The sequence below is a fragment of the Monodon monoceros genome, unplaced genomic scaffold, assembly GCF_005190385.1.
Source record: "Monodon monoceros isolate NGI ecotype Baffin Bay Population unplaced genomic scaffold, NGI_Narwhal_1 Super_Scaffold_13, whole genome shotgun sequence".
In the NCBI taxonomy this organism is placed as follows: domain Eukaryota; kingdom Metazoa; phylum Chordata; class Mammalia; order Artiodactyla; family Monodontidae; genus Monodon; species Monodon monoceros.
Genome location: NW_021703769.1, coordinates 64,398,405 through 64,414,380, shown reverse-complemented (window position 1 = coordinate 64,414,380; position 15,976 = coordinate 64,398,405). Strand labels below are relative to the sequence as shown.

Here is a 15,976-nt window from a genome sequence, read left to right as displayed (position 1 = left end):
TGGAGTCCTTCAAGAAACAGACAACCAGGACCAAAACATAAGGTTCTTTAGAATATCTTCCCTTTCTAATCAAAGCAATGCAGCAATTTTTATGAGGCTTTAACTCCAAGGTTATTCCTTAGAGATGTTGCACCTAGAGATAAGTAGTAAGCCTGCCATGGCCAACACTTTTCCATAATTTAAAGGCACTTACAACAAACCCACTGTTGACATTTCATGACCAAGGAGAAGTACTTTATTTAAACACATTACCCTTAGATAATTAAGTTCTGCCAATACATAATTCCTAAAATATCTTTAAAGGAATCTATTAACAGTGATCAGTCTTACCTATTAAACATCTTCCTATCCAAATTTTCATTTGGGAAGCATTACGCTGTTTACTTTAAATATAAAACAATCTTCTGGTATTGCTCTGGAGTGATGTCCTAGATGATTGTGTAACAGGGAAGAGCCAATTCTGACTCCTTGTTGGATCTGTTTCTTTAACTTTTGCTTTTCGTTGCTTTTGTTATTATAATCACTGTCTATAGCTGTAAGCACACATAATGGCCTGCCACAGGGAACCCTGCCCCCCTGCCTGACTGTTAAACTAAAGTGCCTTTGTTCAGCGCACAGAGAGACACTCTGACCCTGCCCACCTGTGAATGGCTGCAGAAAAGAAGAAATTAACACATCCCCTCCCCAATGCAGGCCATTCGAGGAGATGTTTTGCAAGATAAATGGCCTTTTTACTTTACTTCCTTACCTCATCCCCCTCCCTGTTCTTTAAAAGAAACTGGCATCCAGACCCCAATAAGATGGTGTTTTGGGGACCATAGTACGCCATATTCTCCATCTGCCAGCTTTCCGAAAAAAGTCTCTATTAGTTGCCTCAACACCTCGTCTCCTGATTTATTGGCCTGTCCTGCAGTGAGCAGAGCGAGCTTGGACTCAGTAACAATTATAAATACAGTGGATACCTTTATTCATTAAAAAAGTATATTGAAGCCTACAATGTGGTGGACACTTTCCTAAGTGCTAAGGATACTGTAGAAAACAAAATGGACAGAGGTGCCTGCCCTCAACACATATACAATATCAGATGATAATAAATTTGTTTTAAAAAATAAAGAATGAGCACTTTGCGTGAAGGTGGGGGAGGAGCTGTTCTAGATAGGTTGGCTGGGGATGGCCTCTCTGAGGAGGATACCTACTAATATTTAAGTTTCATGTAAAAAAAAAAAAAAAGTTCAAAACTTCCAGAAATGAAATGCCCGTTTCTGCTTCACAGTTGTTATTTTGTATAAATGTATAGACATCATATATCTTTTCAAATTAGTGTTTTTGTGTTCTTCAGGTAAATACCCAGCAGTGGAATAGTTGGGTCATATGGTAGTTCTAAATTTTTTGAAGAAATCTCCATACTGTTTTCCATAGTAACTGCACCAATTTACAGTACCACCAACAGTGTATGAGAGTTCCTTTTTCTCCACATCCTCTCCAACATTTGTTATTCCTTGTCTTGTTGATAATAGTCATTCTAATAGGTGTACAGTGATGTCTTACTGTGGTTCTGATTTTTTAAATTAGATTTTACTGGAGTATAGCTGCTTAGCAATGTTGTGTTAGCTTCTACTGCACAGCAAAATGAATCAGCCATACATATACATATATCCTCTGCCTTTTGGACTTCCCTCCCATTTAGGACACCGCAGTGCGTTAAGTAGAGTTCCCTGTGCTATACCGTATGTTCCCCTCGGTTGGCTCTTTTATACACAGTTATCAATAGAGTATGTGTGTCAGTCCCGATCTCCCCATTCCTCCCACCCCACCCCTTTCTCCCTTGGTATCCATACATTTGTTCTCTATGTCTGTGTCTCTATTTCTGCTTTGCAAATAAGGTCATCTATACCATTTTTTCTAGATTCCACATATATGCATTAGTATATGTAGGTGTCTGCGGCTTCATTCAGATGCAGCCCATCACTGTGTCTTTTCCCTGTTATGGTTACCCTAGATGTAGTGCCATGCTGTGGTGTGGAGTGAGGGGGAGCTGGTCAGCTTGGGCTGGGGTGCACGGTGAGGTGGTCTCCCAAAACCTGATAGCCACCAGGGTAGACCTCTCTCTGCCCTGCCTGCGGGCAAACCAGCCCCTGTGTTCTCCTCACAAGTGGAATCCAAGCTTCTCCAGGCTTTCTGTCTGTCCCAGTGGCTCTCCAAGCAGCCAGTGGGTCTTGTCTCCTCCACAGGTCCCCAGGGCTGAGGTGCCCAGTCTGTGGCTTGACCTACTCACTCCCTAGGGCAGGTGTCCACCCAAGGAATCTCCCTTTTCCTCTAAGTTCCCTCCCAGGGGCACAGGTCCCAACCCAATCCCTTTTTTTCCCATCCTACCCAATTGTGTGTGTGTCTTTCTTACAGCCTTAGTTGTACAGGAGTCCTTCTGTCTGTTTCCAATTAGTTTTCAGTGAGAATTGTTCCACATGTAGATGTATTTTTGATGTGTTCAGGTGGGAGATTAGTGCCGTGTACACTTACTCCACCATCTTCAAGAAGTTCTCAACATTTCTTCTAAGGCAGGTGTAGTGGTGAGTTCCCTCAGCTTTAGTTTGTCTGGGAAAGCCTTTATTTCTCCTTTATATCTGAAGGAAAACTTTGCTGGATAGAGTATCCTTGGCTGACAGTTTGTATCTTTAAATATTTTGAGTATGTCATTTCACTTTCCTCTGGCCTGTGGAGTTTCTGCTGAGAAATCTGCTGATAGTCTAGAGGGGGTTCCTTTTAGGTTACTGTCTTTTTTCCCTGGATGCCTTTAAAATTCTTTATCATTAACTTTTGACAGTTTTCTATAATGTGTTTTGGATAAGTTTTTTTTTTTGCATTGAGGTAAGTAGCTTCCTGGTAATTAACTTCCTGGACTTGTATGTAATTAAGGTAATTAGCTTCCTGGACTTGTAATACAGTTCCTTCCCCAGGTTTGGGAAGTTCTAGCTATTGTTTCTTTAAATAAACTCTCTGTTCGCTTCTCGCTCTCATCTCCTTATATTGCCTTTCCTAATGGAATGAGATGGTTCTCTTAGAAATTATTCATTAAAAAAACAACAACAACAAAAAACTTAGTTTTCTCTCTTCTCCATCCTGGGTCATTTCTAGATTTCTGTACTCATGCTTGCTGATTCTTTCTTCCATATGGTCTGCTCTATTTTCAATGCTTTCTATTGCATTCTTTATATCATTTATTGAGTTCTTCTCCAGAATTTCTATTTGTTTCCTTTTTAGAGGTTCAGTCTTTTCGTAAAATATTCCTCCTGCTCATTAATTTTATTCCTGAACTCATTGAAATGACTTTCTGAGTTTTCTTATAGATCATTTTTTTTAAAACATCTTTATTGGAGTATAATTGCTTTACAATGGTGTGTTAGTTTCTGCTTTATAACAAAGTGAATCAGTTATACGTGTATATATATGTCCCCATATCTCTTCCCTCTTGCGTCTCCCTCCCTTCCACCCTCCCTATCCCACCCCTCTAGGTGGTCACAAAGCACTGACCTGATCTCCGTGTACTATGTGGCTGCTTCCCACTAGCTATCTATTTTACGTTTGGTAGTGTATAGATGTCCATGTCACTCTCTCACTTTGTCCCAGCTTACCCTTCCCCCTCCCTGTGTCCTCAAGTCCATTCTCTAGTAGGTCTGTGTCTTTATTCCCGTCTTGCCCCTAGGTTCTTCATGACAATTTTTTTTTTTTAGATTCCATATATATGTGTTAGCATACGGTATTTGTTTTTCTCTTTCTGACTTACTTCACTCTGTATGACAGCTATTTTTAATTCTCTATCAGATTGCAATCTTCCGTGAGTTTAAGTTTGGTTTCTAGAGAACTGTCACTTTCTTTCCTGATACCTTGCCACTGTGCTTTTTCACAGTGCCTGATGACTTGTTCCTCTGCCCACCCATTTGAAGGCGTGAACACCTTTCTTATTAGGTAAGATTTGTTTACTCTGATTCTAACGATTCAACAGGTTGGTAATTAGAGGACTTTCTTTTGTTTTCCAGTAGGTGGCACTATAGCACAAGTCTTTGGTTTCCCTAACCTGACCTGCCCGTGACTGTATTGTCGAATCAGTATTTTCCACCCTTCACCACCCCTGCCAGAGGTGTCACTGGAGCCCTCATTGTCTCTGCTTGTGCCTTTGGGGTCCTTGGTGCCTTGCTGCTGCCAGTGTTGCTGCTGTTGCTCAGGTCACCCCTGGGGCACCAGGATGGCAGGTGCCTCGGCCGCATCTGGGGTTGTTGGGCTTGTCAGGTTCGCGGGCACTACGGCCTTGGGCAGGGCAGCTGGAGTCTTGGGCACCACTGTGGCTGGTGGGGCCAGGGTCGCAGGCCCTGCTGCTGCTGCCTGGTTCCCTTTGGCTGCGTGTGCTGCTTCAGCTGGGAAGCTGGAGTTGTGTGCACCACCTCCCCTGCTACCACTGGGTGTGTGTGTTCATCCCCGGATGGGCCGGAGGGCCAGGATTACGGCACCCCCTCCACTGTTCCCTTGATTCCACCTCCTATGTGCCATTCCACCCACCTTCAGACGTACAGATGTGTGGATCTCTCTGGTGTTCGGTGTACTGAGCAGAGGAACCTTTGTAGAGTTATATATGTTTTACTAGTTGTAAATTGAAGGGGAGAAACAAAGGAAGCATCTCACATTGCCACGATGCTGACTTCCCCCACCTAAATGACTTTTTAAAAATTTTTATTGGAGTATAGTTGATTTTTAAGAACTGTTCCTATTTCAAAATTTTATAAAACTTCTAGAAAGTTCTAGAGAGTGCACTGGGCTCTACACTGACTTTCTGAATGCCTTTGGGCAAATGACAATGTTCCTTTTCCCCCATCTATGAAAGCTTTGCCTTCCCTGTTTATAAAATGAGACTTCCCCTTCCTAATCATAAGGCTCTTGTGAAGATAAAATGAACAAATGAGTGAACGTTTATTATAATTCCAGAGGGACCACGTACATTATAGAAACTTCTTCAAGACCTGTAGGCTGAGATTGGGTGTTATACTAGCTTTTTGTGGTAAATATTACTTAAAGGAACAAATTCTTGGCAATTAATATTTTTTAATAATTATATACTGAGGGTTTTGTTGTAAAGGGATTTGGCCTACAATACATACAAAAGAGTTTGAAAACTAAAATGTGATATGAGTTTGTTGTTGGCACTGGGGACTATAGAGCATATCTCTCTGAGAACTTGGAAATAATGGAAATAGATTGACTTCCAGGAGCTAAGCTTTAAACTCAACATAAAATAGATCAGAACAGAGATATTCATAGTCAGTGTAAACAGACATAATGATTCACAGAGAAGCAAGATTAAACCATACCCTGATATATGATATATTAATATAGAATTGGTCTCAGAAAGGGATATTGCAGCCACAGAACATAGAAAAAGGAGACTTACTAGGGCAAATCCCGACAGTACTCATCCAAGCCTGTCTAGAGGAGAAGTCTCTGTTAGGGGATTTCACTTATTATCGTCCCTGGAATGAGGTGGCCCCTAGCCAGTACCTACATTCACACTGGACAGTTTTGATTTTCTCAAATCTACAAATTATCTCTTGCCTTAGGACCTTTGTAGAAACTTTTCCATTTGCCTAGAATGCTCCCATTACCCATGCCTTCTCCCATTGGCTGACTCATCCCTCAGGTTTCAGCTTAAATATCCCCCTGACCTTCTCTCAGTCTATAGTGATACTGCTCTTATGCATTCTGATGGCTCCTGTGTTATTTCCTTTGTAGCACTTGTCACACTATGTGTTTACGTGACTCATGACTCTCTTTCCCACTGGACCCTAAACCCCGCAGCTCCTAAAACATAGCAGGTGCCCAGTAAACACTTATTGCTTGAAAGGATTGTGGGTATAAAGAGATGGGTGGATGAACTGGGCTTTCAAACCCCAGTGCCAATAAATTGAATTATGAAAGTTATTTGTTTTGTCCACTAAACAAACTTGTGGCTAAATTTTTTCTTCTCATGTAGGTCTGTTAACAGGGAGAGAGGGGGCTACTCATGCCAGTCTTTTGGCCCTTCAGGCAAATTAATAAGTTGGTAATATCATTTTATATACCTTGTATCATAAACATGGTAATGAGAGGCCTCCCTCAAGATGCAGAGCTCCACTCTCCACACACTAACATAAGCCAATTAGTGACCAGTGGCCAGATCGCCTCAGTTTACCAAGGTCTCGTCATTCTCCGGGCCCCCAGTAAGATAGAGGCTCACTTCCTCTAGCTCAGTGGTTCTCAAACTTGAACATGTATCAGAATCACCTGGAGGGCTTATTAAAACATAGATTTCTGGGTTTTGTATATCTCTACCCTAGTTTTAGATCCAGTAAATCTTGGGCAGAGCTGAAGAACTTACATTTCTCCAAGTTCCCAGTAATTCTGATTTCAAATGCTATATTTTAATATTATCCCTTTTCAGTACTATGTACTTTTTCTTTTTTGAAAGCACAGTAACAGTTATCTCACTACTCTCCCCTTTAGTAATGCATTTCCAAACATTTTAAGACTCCTCCTAAGACACTGTTCAATTATACATTTTTCTTTTTTTATTGCAAAAAATACCAACTGTGCAACAGAATTCATGTAGTGTATATCTACAATTTCCTTTAAAAAATATGAAAATAAGAATTATCCACCATCTAGCTTAAAAAAGAGAATTTAACAATATGTTTGATGCCCTCTGTGTGCTCTACCGCAAATTATCAGGTAGCCATGATCCAGAATATTGTGTTAACCATTCCTTTGCCTTTCTTTATCATTTTATCACATATGTATATAGCCCTATGTAATACATAAACAACTTGCAAATATTTAAATTAGCTAAGGTTTATTAAAAGGGAAAAATTATTAGGAAATTCCAACTATGAGCTCATTTCTTTTTTTTTGTTTTGTTTTTGTTTTTGCGGTACACAGGCCTCTCACTGCTGTGGCCTCTCCTGTCGCGGAGCACAGGCTCCGGACGCACAGGCTCAGCAGCCGTGGCTCACGGGCCCAGCCACTCCGTGGCATGTGGAATTCTCCCAGACTGGGGCCCGAACCCGCGTCCCCTGCATTGGCAGGCGAACTGTCAACCACTGCGCCACCAGGGAAGCCCATGAGCTCATTTCTTATTCTGCCCTGAAGACTAGCGCTATTAGTATATTAGATTTACCATTTATTGCCTCCCTCTCATTCTCTCTTCTAAAAGAATCTGCCTTCCTTCTGCCCACAGCCCCAGTAACCAAGCTTTATCAGTTGAAGCTGCCTCTGATAACTTCTGATTGGCCTAAGCCAAGCTGTGCCAATCAGATTCTGCCTTAAATTTTAAGAGACTGAGTAGATTAGTGGACGCAACCTACAGTGTTAAGGCCTGAGACATTTGCCTGGAAAATCAAAGCCATGCACCAACCAAAATGAAGAGAAACAATGTGTTAGCAAGAAAGAAGAGGTCAAAGGAGCAGGTGATTGTTTTTTTTTTTGGAGCAGAGAAAGGCAGAGGCAAGGCAAGAGGCCCTGTGGCTTCAGAGCAAAAGAGACAGAAGCTGCTTGACGAATAGCCTATTCTCTTGTAGAGGCCAGGTTTTCTTTCTGCACTTTTTTCCCTGTAAGATTCTCCAGTAGATGTTCCATAATTTTCCTTCATTATTGAATTAATATGAATGGATTTCTGGTCCTGGCAATGAAATAGTCTGTTACTAAGACAGTGAGCTTAAGCAGCATTCATGAAAGCAGTCATTTTGTTAAAAAACTGTGCAAAAGAGGACTGTGCAACTCCAGTGTATAATTTATATGTACACATGAGATTAGAGCATATAGCTCTCCTCAAATGCCAGTGATTATAATAAATTAAGAATGGTTACTTAACGTAATGATTTATTATGATAATAAGGATGTTAATTCAACAAATATTTCACTGAGACTTACTGTATGCCAATCTTTGGATACATAGAGATGAATATATCAGTCATTGCGTTTTAGGAGCTTTCATAGGACTTTCATAGTCCTACGAGAATGACAGATTTATAAACAAATAGTATCGCCAGACAATACTGTATAGGTTAAAATAGAAACACATGTTTCTATTTCTTTGGGGGATCCCAAAAAAGAAAGCATCTAGACTGGGACATCAGGGTGGGGCTGCTGAGAAGGTGACATTAGAGCTGAGACGTTAAAGTCTAATAGAAGTTGTCCAGGTGGTTAGGTGTGAATGAAAGGCTTTCTAAGCATAGGAAATAGTGTGCACAAAATCAAGGAGATGAGAAAGATCACAAACTTTACAGGAAACCATTTGACGTGGTTGGAGCAAAGAGTATGAGGGTGGGGAAATGAGAAAAATAAAGGGAAGATAGCTAGAGCCTTCCATGACACACCTAAGGAAGTTCAGATTTTATCTGGTGGGCAACAGGGAGTTATTAAATAATATCAAGCAGCAAAATAAAAGGATAAAATATGTGCTCTAGAAAGAACACTGGCTATGAATTGGATTGAGGTGGGGTGTGGACACACACAAGACCAGAATTAGGGATTCTTTTGGGAAAATCCACTCGGGAGACGGTAAAGATATGAAGTAAGGCGATGGCAATGAAATTGGAGAAGAGGCGGCATATAGGAACTCAAATTTACAAGATGTAAGAACTGATTAGGAAGGAGGAGTAGCAGATGCCTGGCTTAGGGCACCAGATTAATGGTAATTAACCAGGAGACAAATAAAGGTTTGAAACAAAAACTAGGGTGGGTTCCTTGAGTTTGGGACTGATTGAGTTACAGATGACCATGGGTCCTATAGGAGGAGAAAAGCAGTAGGTATAAAGGTGTTCAATTGTTGATTGGCATTCACTTAAACTTATTTCATTATGAAAAACCCAACTCATAGTTTAGGTTAAAAGATATGGCATGTTTCCAACACATTTCCAAGGTTCGTGAGAATAATACTATATTTTGTATAGTTCCTCAAATAATTTGCCAAGATAAATGTCTCATGATTACTTATACGTTTTGGAAAATCTCTCATCCACCATAGTTTAAATATGATCAGATCGCAAACACTACTAGCCTGTTTGCAGACAGGCTACATATGCAAGCTACCTTTCGGGGATCCTGGGCAGAATCACAATTACTCGATCTCCCCTTTGCAGGGCACAGGCTTCTGTAAGTATATTTGCAAATTTCCTTGAAAAAGATCCCATTGTACAAACCCCATCTCACTTCTTGTCCATTTCCATTTATCTACCAGAAGGCTAGATTGGAAGGTCTCTTTCCAGCCTGCAGAAAGACAAATCAGTCATAGATTTAAAGGTGGCTGTGCAGCTAAATTCTGTTTCAGCTGACTTAGTGGTATATTTTCTCTGAAGAAAATTCACAGGTCATTAGTTAGGACATACTTGTAGTATTTGGGAATAACTCTGGAGTCCTTATTTCTAGATGTTGGGAGCCATGTCACTTCTTCCAGCATACATCATTTCTCATTTAGCCTTTTTCTTTCCGTAAAGTTAGAATTCTTGCATCCCTCTGTACTTCTCTCAATGCACTTTCTATGCCTCATTTCCTACCATTTCTTACTCTTGGATTCACTTTTCACTCTACTCCTTTTTGTTTTTTAAAAAATTAACCTATAATCATACATTTTTGTAACCCAAGCTTTTTTGACCATGGAACTCTTCACATGTTGAACCAGATGTCCTGTGCATTACAGGATATTTAGCAGCACCCCTGGCCTCTACCCATTAGCACACACCCTCCCCCAAGTCATGGCAACAAAATTGTCTCCAGACATTGTCAACTGTCCCTTGGGGTAAAATCACTCACAGTTAAGAAACTGCAGTCTGACTGGCCCTTGCTCCAACCTTTTCCATATTGGTCCATTGGTCTAGGACATCTTTAGCAAAGTTGAAATACTCTGGAATCTCTAGTTTAAAGTCCTGCTTCATGGATTCATAGTTGGAGAAATCCTGAGGGATTACTGTTCTACAATCTTTATGCAATGCTCTCAAAGAACAAGGAATTGCTAGGCACTGAAAATACTTGGCACGAAGTAATATCTGCATGGTGACAAGAGCTAGCCTCAGTCCTGCTGAATGTTTTAGCACTCAGGATTTCTACAGAGACCAACTCATCTAAAAGACAAGCAGAAAGACATGCATTTGTTTCTGGCTTGAAGGTAGCCATGTCTCCAAACAGCTGAGTTTTATTATTGTTAATCATCATAAAAGTACCATTTTCTGAGAACTCACTATGTTCCAAACACTTTGCTCAGTGTCTTACTTACATACAATTTATCATGAAATCTTCAGCGTAACCCTGTGAAGCGGATACGATTATCGTCTGTTTGCAGATAGAGAAAATGATGAGTAAGAGGTTGTCTCAGTCACCTCTGGCTGCCATAACAAAATAACATAGATTGTGTGGTTTAAACAACAGACATTTATTTCTCACAGTTCTGGAGGCTGGGAAGTCCTAGATCAAGCTGCTGGCTGATTCAGTTATCTGGTGAGGGCTCTGTTCCTGGCTTGCAGATTGTTGCCTTCTCTCTGTGTCCTCACATGGTAGAGAGAGAGCGAGCTCTGGTCTCTCTTCTTCTTCTTGAAAGATACTAATCCCATCAGGGGCCTCACTGTCATGACCTCATCTAAACCTAATACCTTCCAAAGGCTCTATCCCCAAATACCATCACATTGGAGGTTAAGGCTTCAACATAAGAACTGGTTTGGAGTGGGGTACAAGCATTCGGTCTGTAACAGAGGCATTGGTTGGCTTTGAACCCAGAACTGTCTGGTCCCAGCCCATTCTTCTGACTACTAAGGCTATTGCCTCCCATATACATTTCTAAAGAAGTAAAGATCTGAGTTACTCAGTTACTCTCAGTGAAAGCAAAAGGTTAAGCTTTTAATCTAATATCTTTCACCTACAGATTTCAAAAGGAGTGCAGAAATGTTTAGGAGAATTTTTCACAGTGGATAATCCATAGATGAAGAAACTGAGGTAGCTCAGTACCAACTATGCATGAAAGCACTGTCAAAGATCCTCTAGTTTATAGGGTACAGTTCCCATACTCCAAATAGGAGCCCACGCTATCTTTGAGTCCAGGCTTGGAGTTTCTTTACCAGAGATATAATAATAGGGCTTTAGCCTTTAAGACTTTTGTCGGGGAGGCCTCTCTGGGCCACCCAGCCTTCCCGGCTTCTGTGGGAAATCATTTGATCACAATGGCATTTAGTTGGCTGAGGTCTCATAAATTAGGCTGTTTAAAAACACTGTTCTAGGGATTATAGGGTTTTCTCTTTTATACTCTCTGTAATCTTCTGAATTTCCTACAATGAAACACTACTCTCACAATCATTAAATCATCATTTTTAACTGCAATTCTAACTGTATGGTATGTAAGGCAGGGTATCTATGTGGAAGCATTTCTGTATTGATAAATTGCCATAAATTTTACCCTAAATGGACCTGGCATTTGGGCAGCATTTTGTTGCACCCAGTGCATGGGGAGACCTGGGTACTTCTTCTGACTCTCCAACCTATTTGTGTGAGGACCTGACAAGGCAGTGAGATTGAGCCCTCTGAGATCATCTGATTTGAGCCTACTCATTTTTCACCTGCAAAGAAAACACGGCCCCAGAGAGGGGAAGCAACTTGCTTTAATGTGATATGAGAGTTAGAACTAGACCGTTGGTCTTTGAATTTTCTCTTTATTACAGTTCAATAGGATTTCATTAGAGTAGTGATTCTCAACCCTGGTTATATATTTGAGTCATGAGGAAAGCTTTATAAATGTACTGATGCTTGGGACATGAAGCAATTACATCAGAATCTCTGGGGTTAGGGCCTGGGAATCACATTTTAAAAAATTTCCTCAGAGGATTCTAATGTGCAACCAAGGCAGAGAATCACTGATCTATAGGTTATGATCCGTGAACAAGCAGCAACAGCATCACCTGGAAACTTGTTAGAAATACCCCTTTTCAGGCCCCAATTTTACATTTTACCAACGTAGAGACTAATAGAACCTCCCTCAGAGAGTCATCCCAAAGATTAAATGAGATAATGCATGCAAAGTGCTTATCATGGTGCCTAGCATATTACTATCCCTTAGAACAGGAGTCAGCAAACTTTTTCTGTACAGGGCCAGATAATAAATATTTTAGGCTTTGTGGACCCTTTGATCTCTGTTGCAACAGCTCAGCTCCATTCTGGTTGAGATAGCAGCCACTGACGACACATAAATAAATAAGCATAACTGTGTTACTAAAAACACTAATTATGGCTACTGAAACTTGAATTTCAGGTAATTTTCATGTGTCATGGATTGTTATTCCTCTTTTGATTTTTTCCAAATATTTAAAAATGCAAAAATCATTCTTGTTTCACTGGTTGTACAAAAGCAAGGGGAGGACTGGATTTAGCCCACGGGCCATAGTTTGCTAATCTTTGCACTAGAATGTAAAGTCTTTGAGGGTATGGGTGTTGTTTGTTACATTCATGGGAATTATAATAGCATTTGACCCATAGTAAGTGCTTAATAAATATTTGCTGAATCAGTAAATGACTTTTTCAGAAGGCAGAACTTTTGCACACAGTTTTTGGGTTTTTTTCCAATAACTCAGAATTATAGCAGACCTGAGAAGTGCCTCTCCTGCTTTAACCAGAAATGTATGACTACTTGCACTGTTCATATGTGGCTAATTTAGATTAATTTGAATACTATTTAAAAATCAGTTCTTCAGCCACACCAGCTACATTTCAAGGGCTTAATAGCCACATGTGGCCACTGGGTACCATATACAGGTCAGTGCAGTCACAAAACGTTTCTATCATTGCAGAAAATTCTTGTGGATAGTGCTAATCTATATTGATAACAGCTCAGAACTGGAGTGATATGAAACATTAATATGCAGGAAAATTGAGAGGAAGCATTCCCAAGATAAGATTTTTCTAAAAGTTCAGGTTTAGTAAAGTATTATGCGTCACTGTTCTCTTATCTGAGGGCCGTGGGAACAAAAGTGTTAACCAGAGATCCCTTGGCAGTTCTCTTAGGCTCTAGAAGAGGCTGCTCTTTAGAACAGAAATAAGCCCCTGAATCTTCAAGCATCATTCTTTTTGGCAGTGGGGGTTGAGTAAGAGGGACCACCCTTCTCTGCTCTTTGATGGCAAGTTACATCCTGCACATTTGGCAGGTCTCTCCCTCCTTAACAGAATTAACAACTTACTTCAGTGAGAAAGAAGAAGTTAAGTAGTCACCACTAAGATTTTAGTGTTGTAACTTTGTTTTTAATTTTGGGGCATAATATCTTCAAATGCTTCAAAAATCATACAAGGTACACAGTGAAAAATCTGCCTCCCACCCCCAGTCTCACAGTTGGTCAGTTTCATCCCACCCTCACTTCCTCAGAAAACTACTATTATTTCTATGTATCGTTTCAGGGTTTCTTTATGTGTATTCAAGTAAATGACTGTTAGTTTCTTTTTTCTCCACCACTTTTATATAACATGTAGCCTAAAATATACACTGTTTCGTCCATTAAATTTTTTTTTTTTAAGAATAAAACTTTGGAGGGCTTTCCATATCAGTACACAGAGATCTTCCTCATTTTGCTTTTTTGTTTTGCTTTTTAAACAGCTGCATGGCATTCCATTGAACAGCTGTACCATAATATCTTAAGCCAGTCCCCTATCAATCATCATTTGAATTATTTCCATTATTTTGCAATTAAAGTGAAAATTTCAAACTATTTTCTCCACTGCATTCAGAATCCTTCAAACATACGTTGAAAAGAAAACTGACCAGTCATTTGGAGCTTAAAACGAGCCTAACCATTCTGTTCCACCGAAAAGAAAATCTCAACATCCTTGTCATCAAAACTGTTAAGACTGCCTTTTTCCCAACAAAGTTCTTTTCCTGTCTTTTCAGTGATTTTAGCATTTCATAACATACATTTTCCAGGCTTCTAATATTCTTTGTAGGTGAAAGAGCTGAGACAAGTTTCCCAGTGTGAGTCCAGATTTTTATACTGAGTCATAGAAAACTCTTCTAATAGAAACAGTACCACTACTGGTCAGACAGGCTTTTGAATGTATTTAAGGTCTCATCTGAAATGCAACCTCTACATCCATCTAAACAGCAGTGCCAAGGGGGTTTTCGCCTCCCCACATCTCCATAAATACTTTCCCCATCAAGTAATCCAAGTAATAACAGTGGCTTGGCATATATGGCCTCAAAGCAAGACAAAGCCCCTACTATTCTCCCCGACATAACAAGACCCTGCCGTAAACTTCTATACAGAGTTTTTAGATCTACGCTTGACCACCTCATGGAGAAAAGTGGCTGCCCCCAGGTTATTTCCCTGAGTTTGCATGCATATGTTTCTCAAAGTTTCCTAGAGGTAGTTTGCATACTTTCTGGATGGTGCAGAAGATGGATTCCTATTTGCCACTGAGCAGGGTAGGGAGTTAAGTAGACAGTACAGTAAAACACTCAGCTGCTACTTGGACTCAATTGAATTTTTTTCTAAAACATTGTAACAAGTTAACATATGGACATAGTTTTTAAACAATTAAATAGCACAAAAAGCTTAAAATGAAAAAACTCAGCTGCTCTGTTTATAGCCTTTTGTGTGTACATACTCCTGGTTACTTACTAGATAGTATTATACAACAACTGAGAAATTCTGAAACACCCCAGCCGCCCAAGATTTCAGTGAGCGCATTCGATTTGTTGGTTTTGTTTGCTTGTTTGTTATCTTTGCTCAAAAGTACATGTGCCAGCCCAGAAAACCTTACATAGGAGACAAATAAGGTGATACTCACTAAAGTGACAGATTCCGACGCAGCTGGAGATGATGGCAGATCTGCTTCCTAGGAGAGCATCCCTGAAACTTGAACTCTCACACCTGCTTTGGTCCTGGTAGTAACCAATAGAAGAGGGAAAAGTAGTCTGACAGTTGGAAGAAGTAAGATATGCCCAGAGTGCCTTGCCTGGATTGGTGGAGACATTCTGGAGGGAGGAGCAGAAGTTCTGGGCTAAATTTATGCTGGAAGTTTACACAATCCCCCAAGGTTATCCCTTTTATAGTTAATGATTTACATACACCATAAGCTTCTGGGGCGCTGGGAAAGTAATGTATTTATAGGAGGAAAAGTGTCCGTGAAGTTGCTGGAGAGGTTAGTCTGGTAAAGGGATTGAGGAAGTTTTCTCTCAGAAGAAGGAAAGAAAAAGGGGTGGAAGAAGACATAAAGCTGTTTTGAATGGAAAGGAAAGAAAGTAAGGTATAGGTTGCTCTAGGTCTCAGTGAACCAGTTGCTGTATTTATCTTTTGGCCTGTTGAACTGGTCAGGACAAAGCATAAATGCTATCAGGTTGCTCTTCTGCTCACATCCTTCAGCACTTCCTAGTTTACTCTGGGTAAAAACTCAAGTCCTTACATGGACTACAAGAAACTGCATGATCTGACACAATGTCATCTCTGACCCACTGCCCTCTCCTCTTCTCCCTCACTCTGCTGCAGCCACATCAGCCCCCTTTCTTTTCCTCCAACATACACATGTCCCAGCCTTGGGATCTTTGAACTTACAGTTCCCACTGCCTAGAACACTCTTCCCTGGGATACCCCCTTTACCAAATCCCTCATTGTATGAGATGTCCTATCAAAGAGGTCTTCCCTTATCACATTTTCTAAAATAGCATCCCTCATTTTTGTCTCTTTAACCTGTTTTAACTTTTTACATCTCTTACTACCACCCTTATGAGTAAGCGTTTGTTTTGTTTGCGGACGTATCACTATTGCCTAGAACAGTTGTTGGCAAATTTTAGGCATTCAATAAATATTTGATGGGTAAATAAATAAATAAATGACTGAGTTACAAATGACAAAAACCCAAGTCAAATTCACTTAAACAAAATGAGGAATTTATTGGCCCCCTTTTTTTTTTTTTTTTTTTTTTTTTTTTTTTTTTTTTT

General features: G+C 40.2%; 1 protein-coding gene across 1 annotated transcript in view; it reads right to left on the bottom strand.

Moving 5' to 3' along the window:
* The window catches only part of ACSM3 (acyl-CoA synthetase medium chain family member 3), a 28,131-nt gene extending 18,055 nt beyond the window's left edge, over positions 1–10,076 (bottom strand). The window contains 3 exon segments of the mRNA XM_029219689.1: positions 9,070–9,213; positions 9,215–9,285; positions 9,867–10,076. Of these exon segments, the coding sequence (XP_029075522.1) occupies positions 9,070–9,213; positions 9,215–9,285; positions 9,867–10,067 (416 nt within the window). The 5' untranslated portion in view covers positions 10,068–10,076.
* Positions 10,077–15,976: the final 5,900 nt, after the last annotated feature.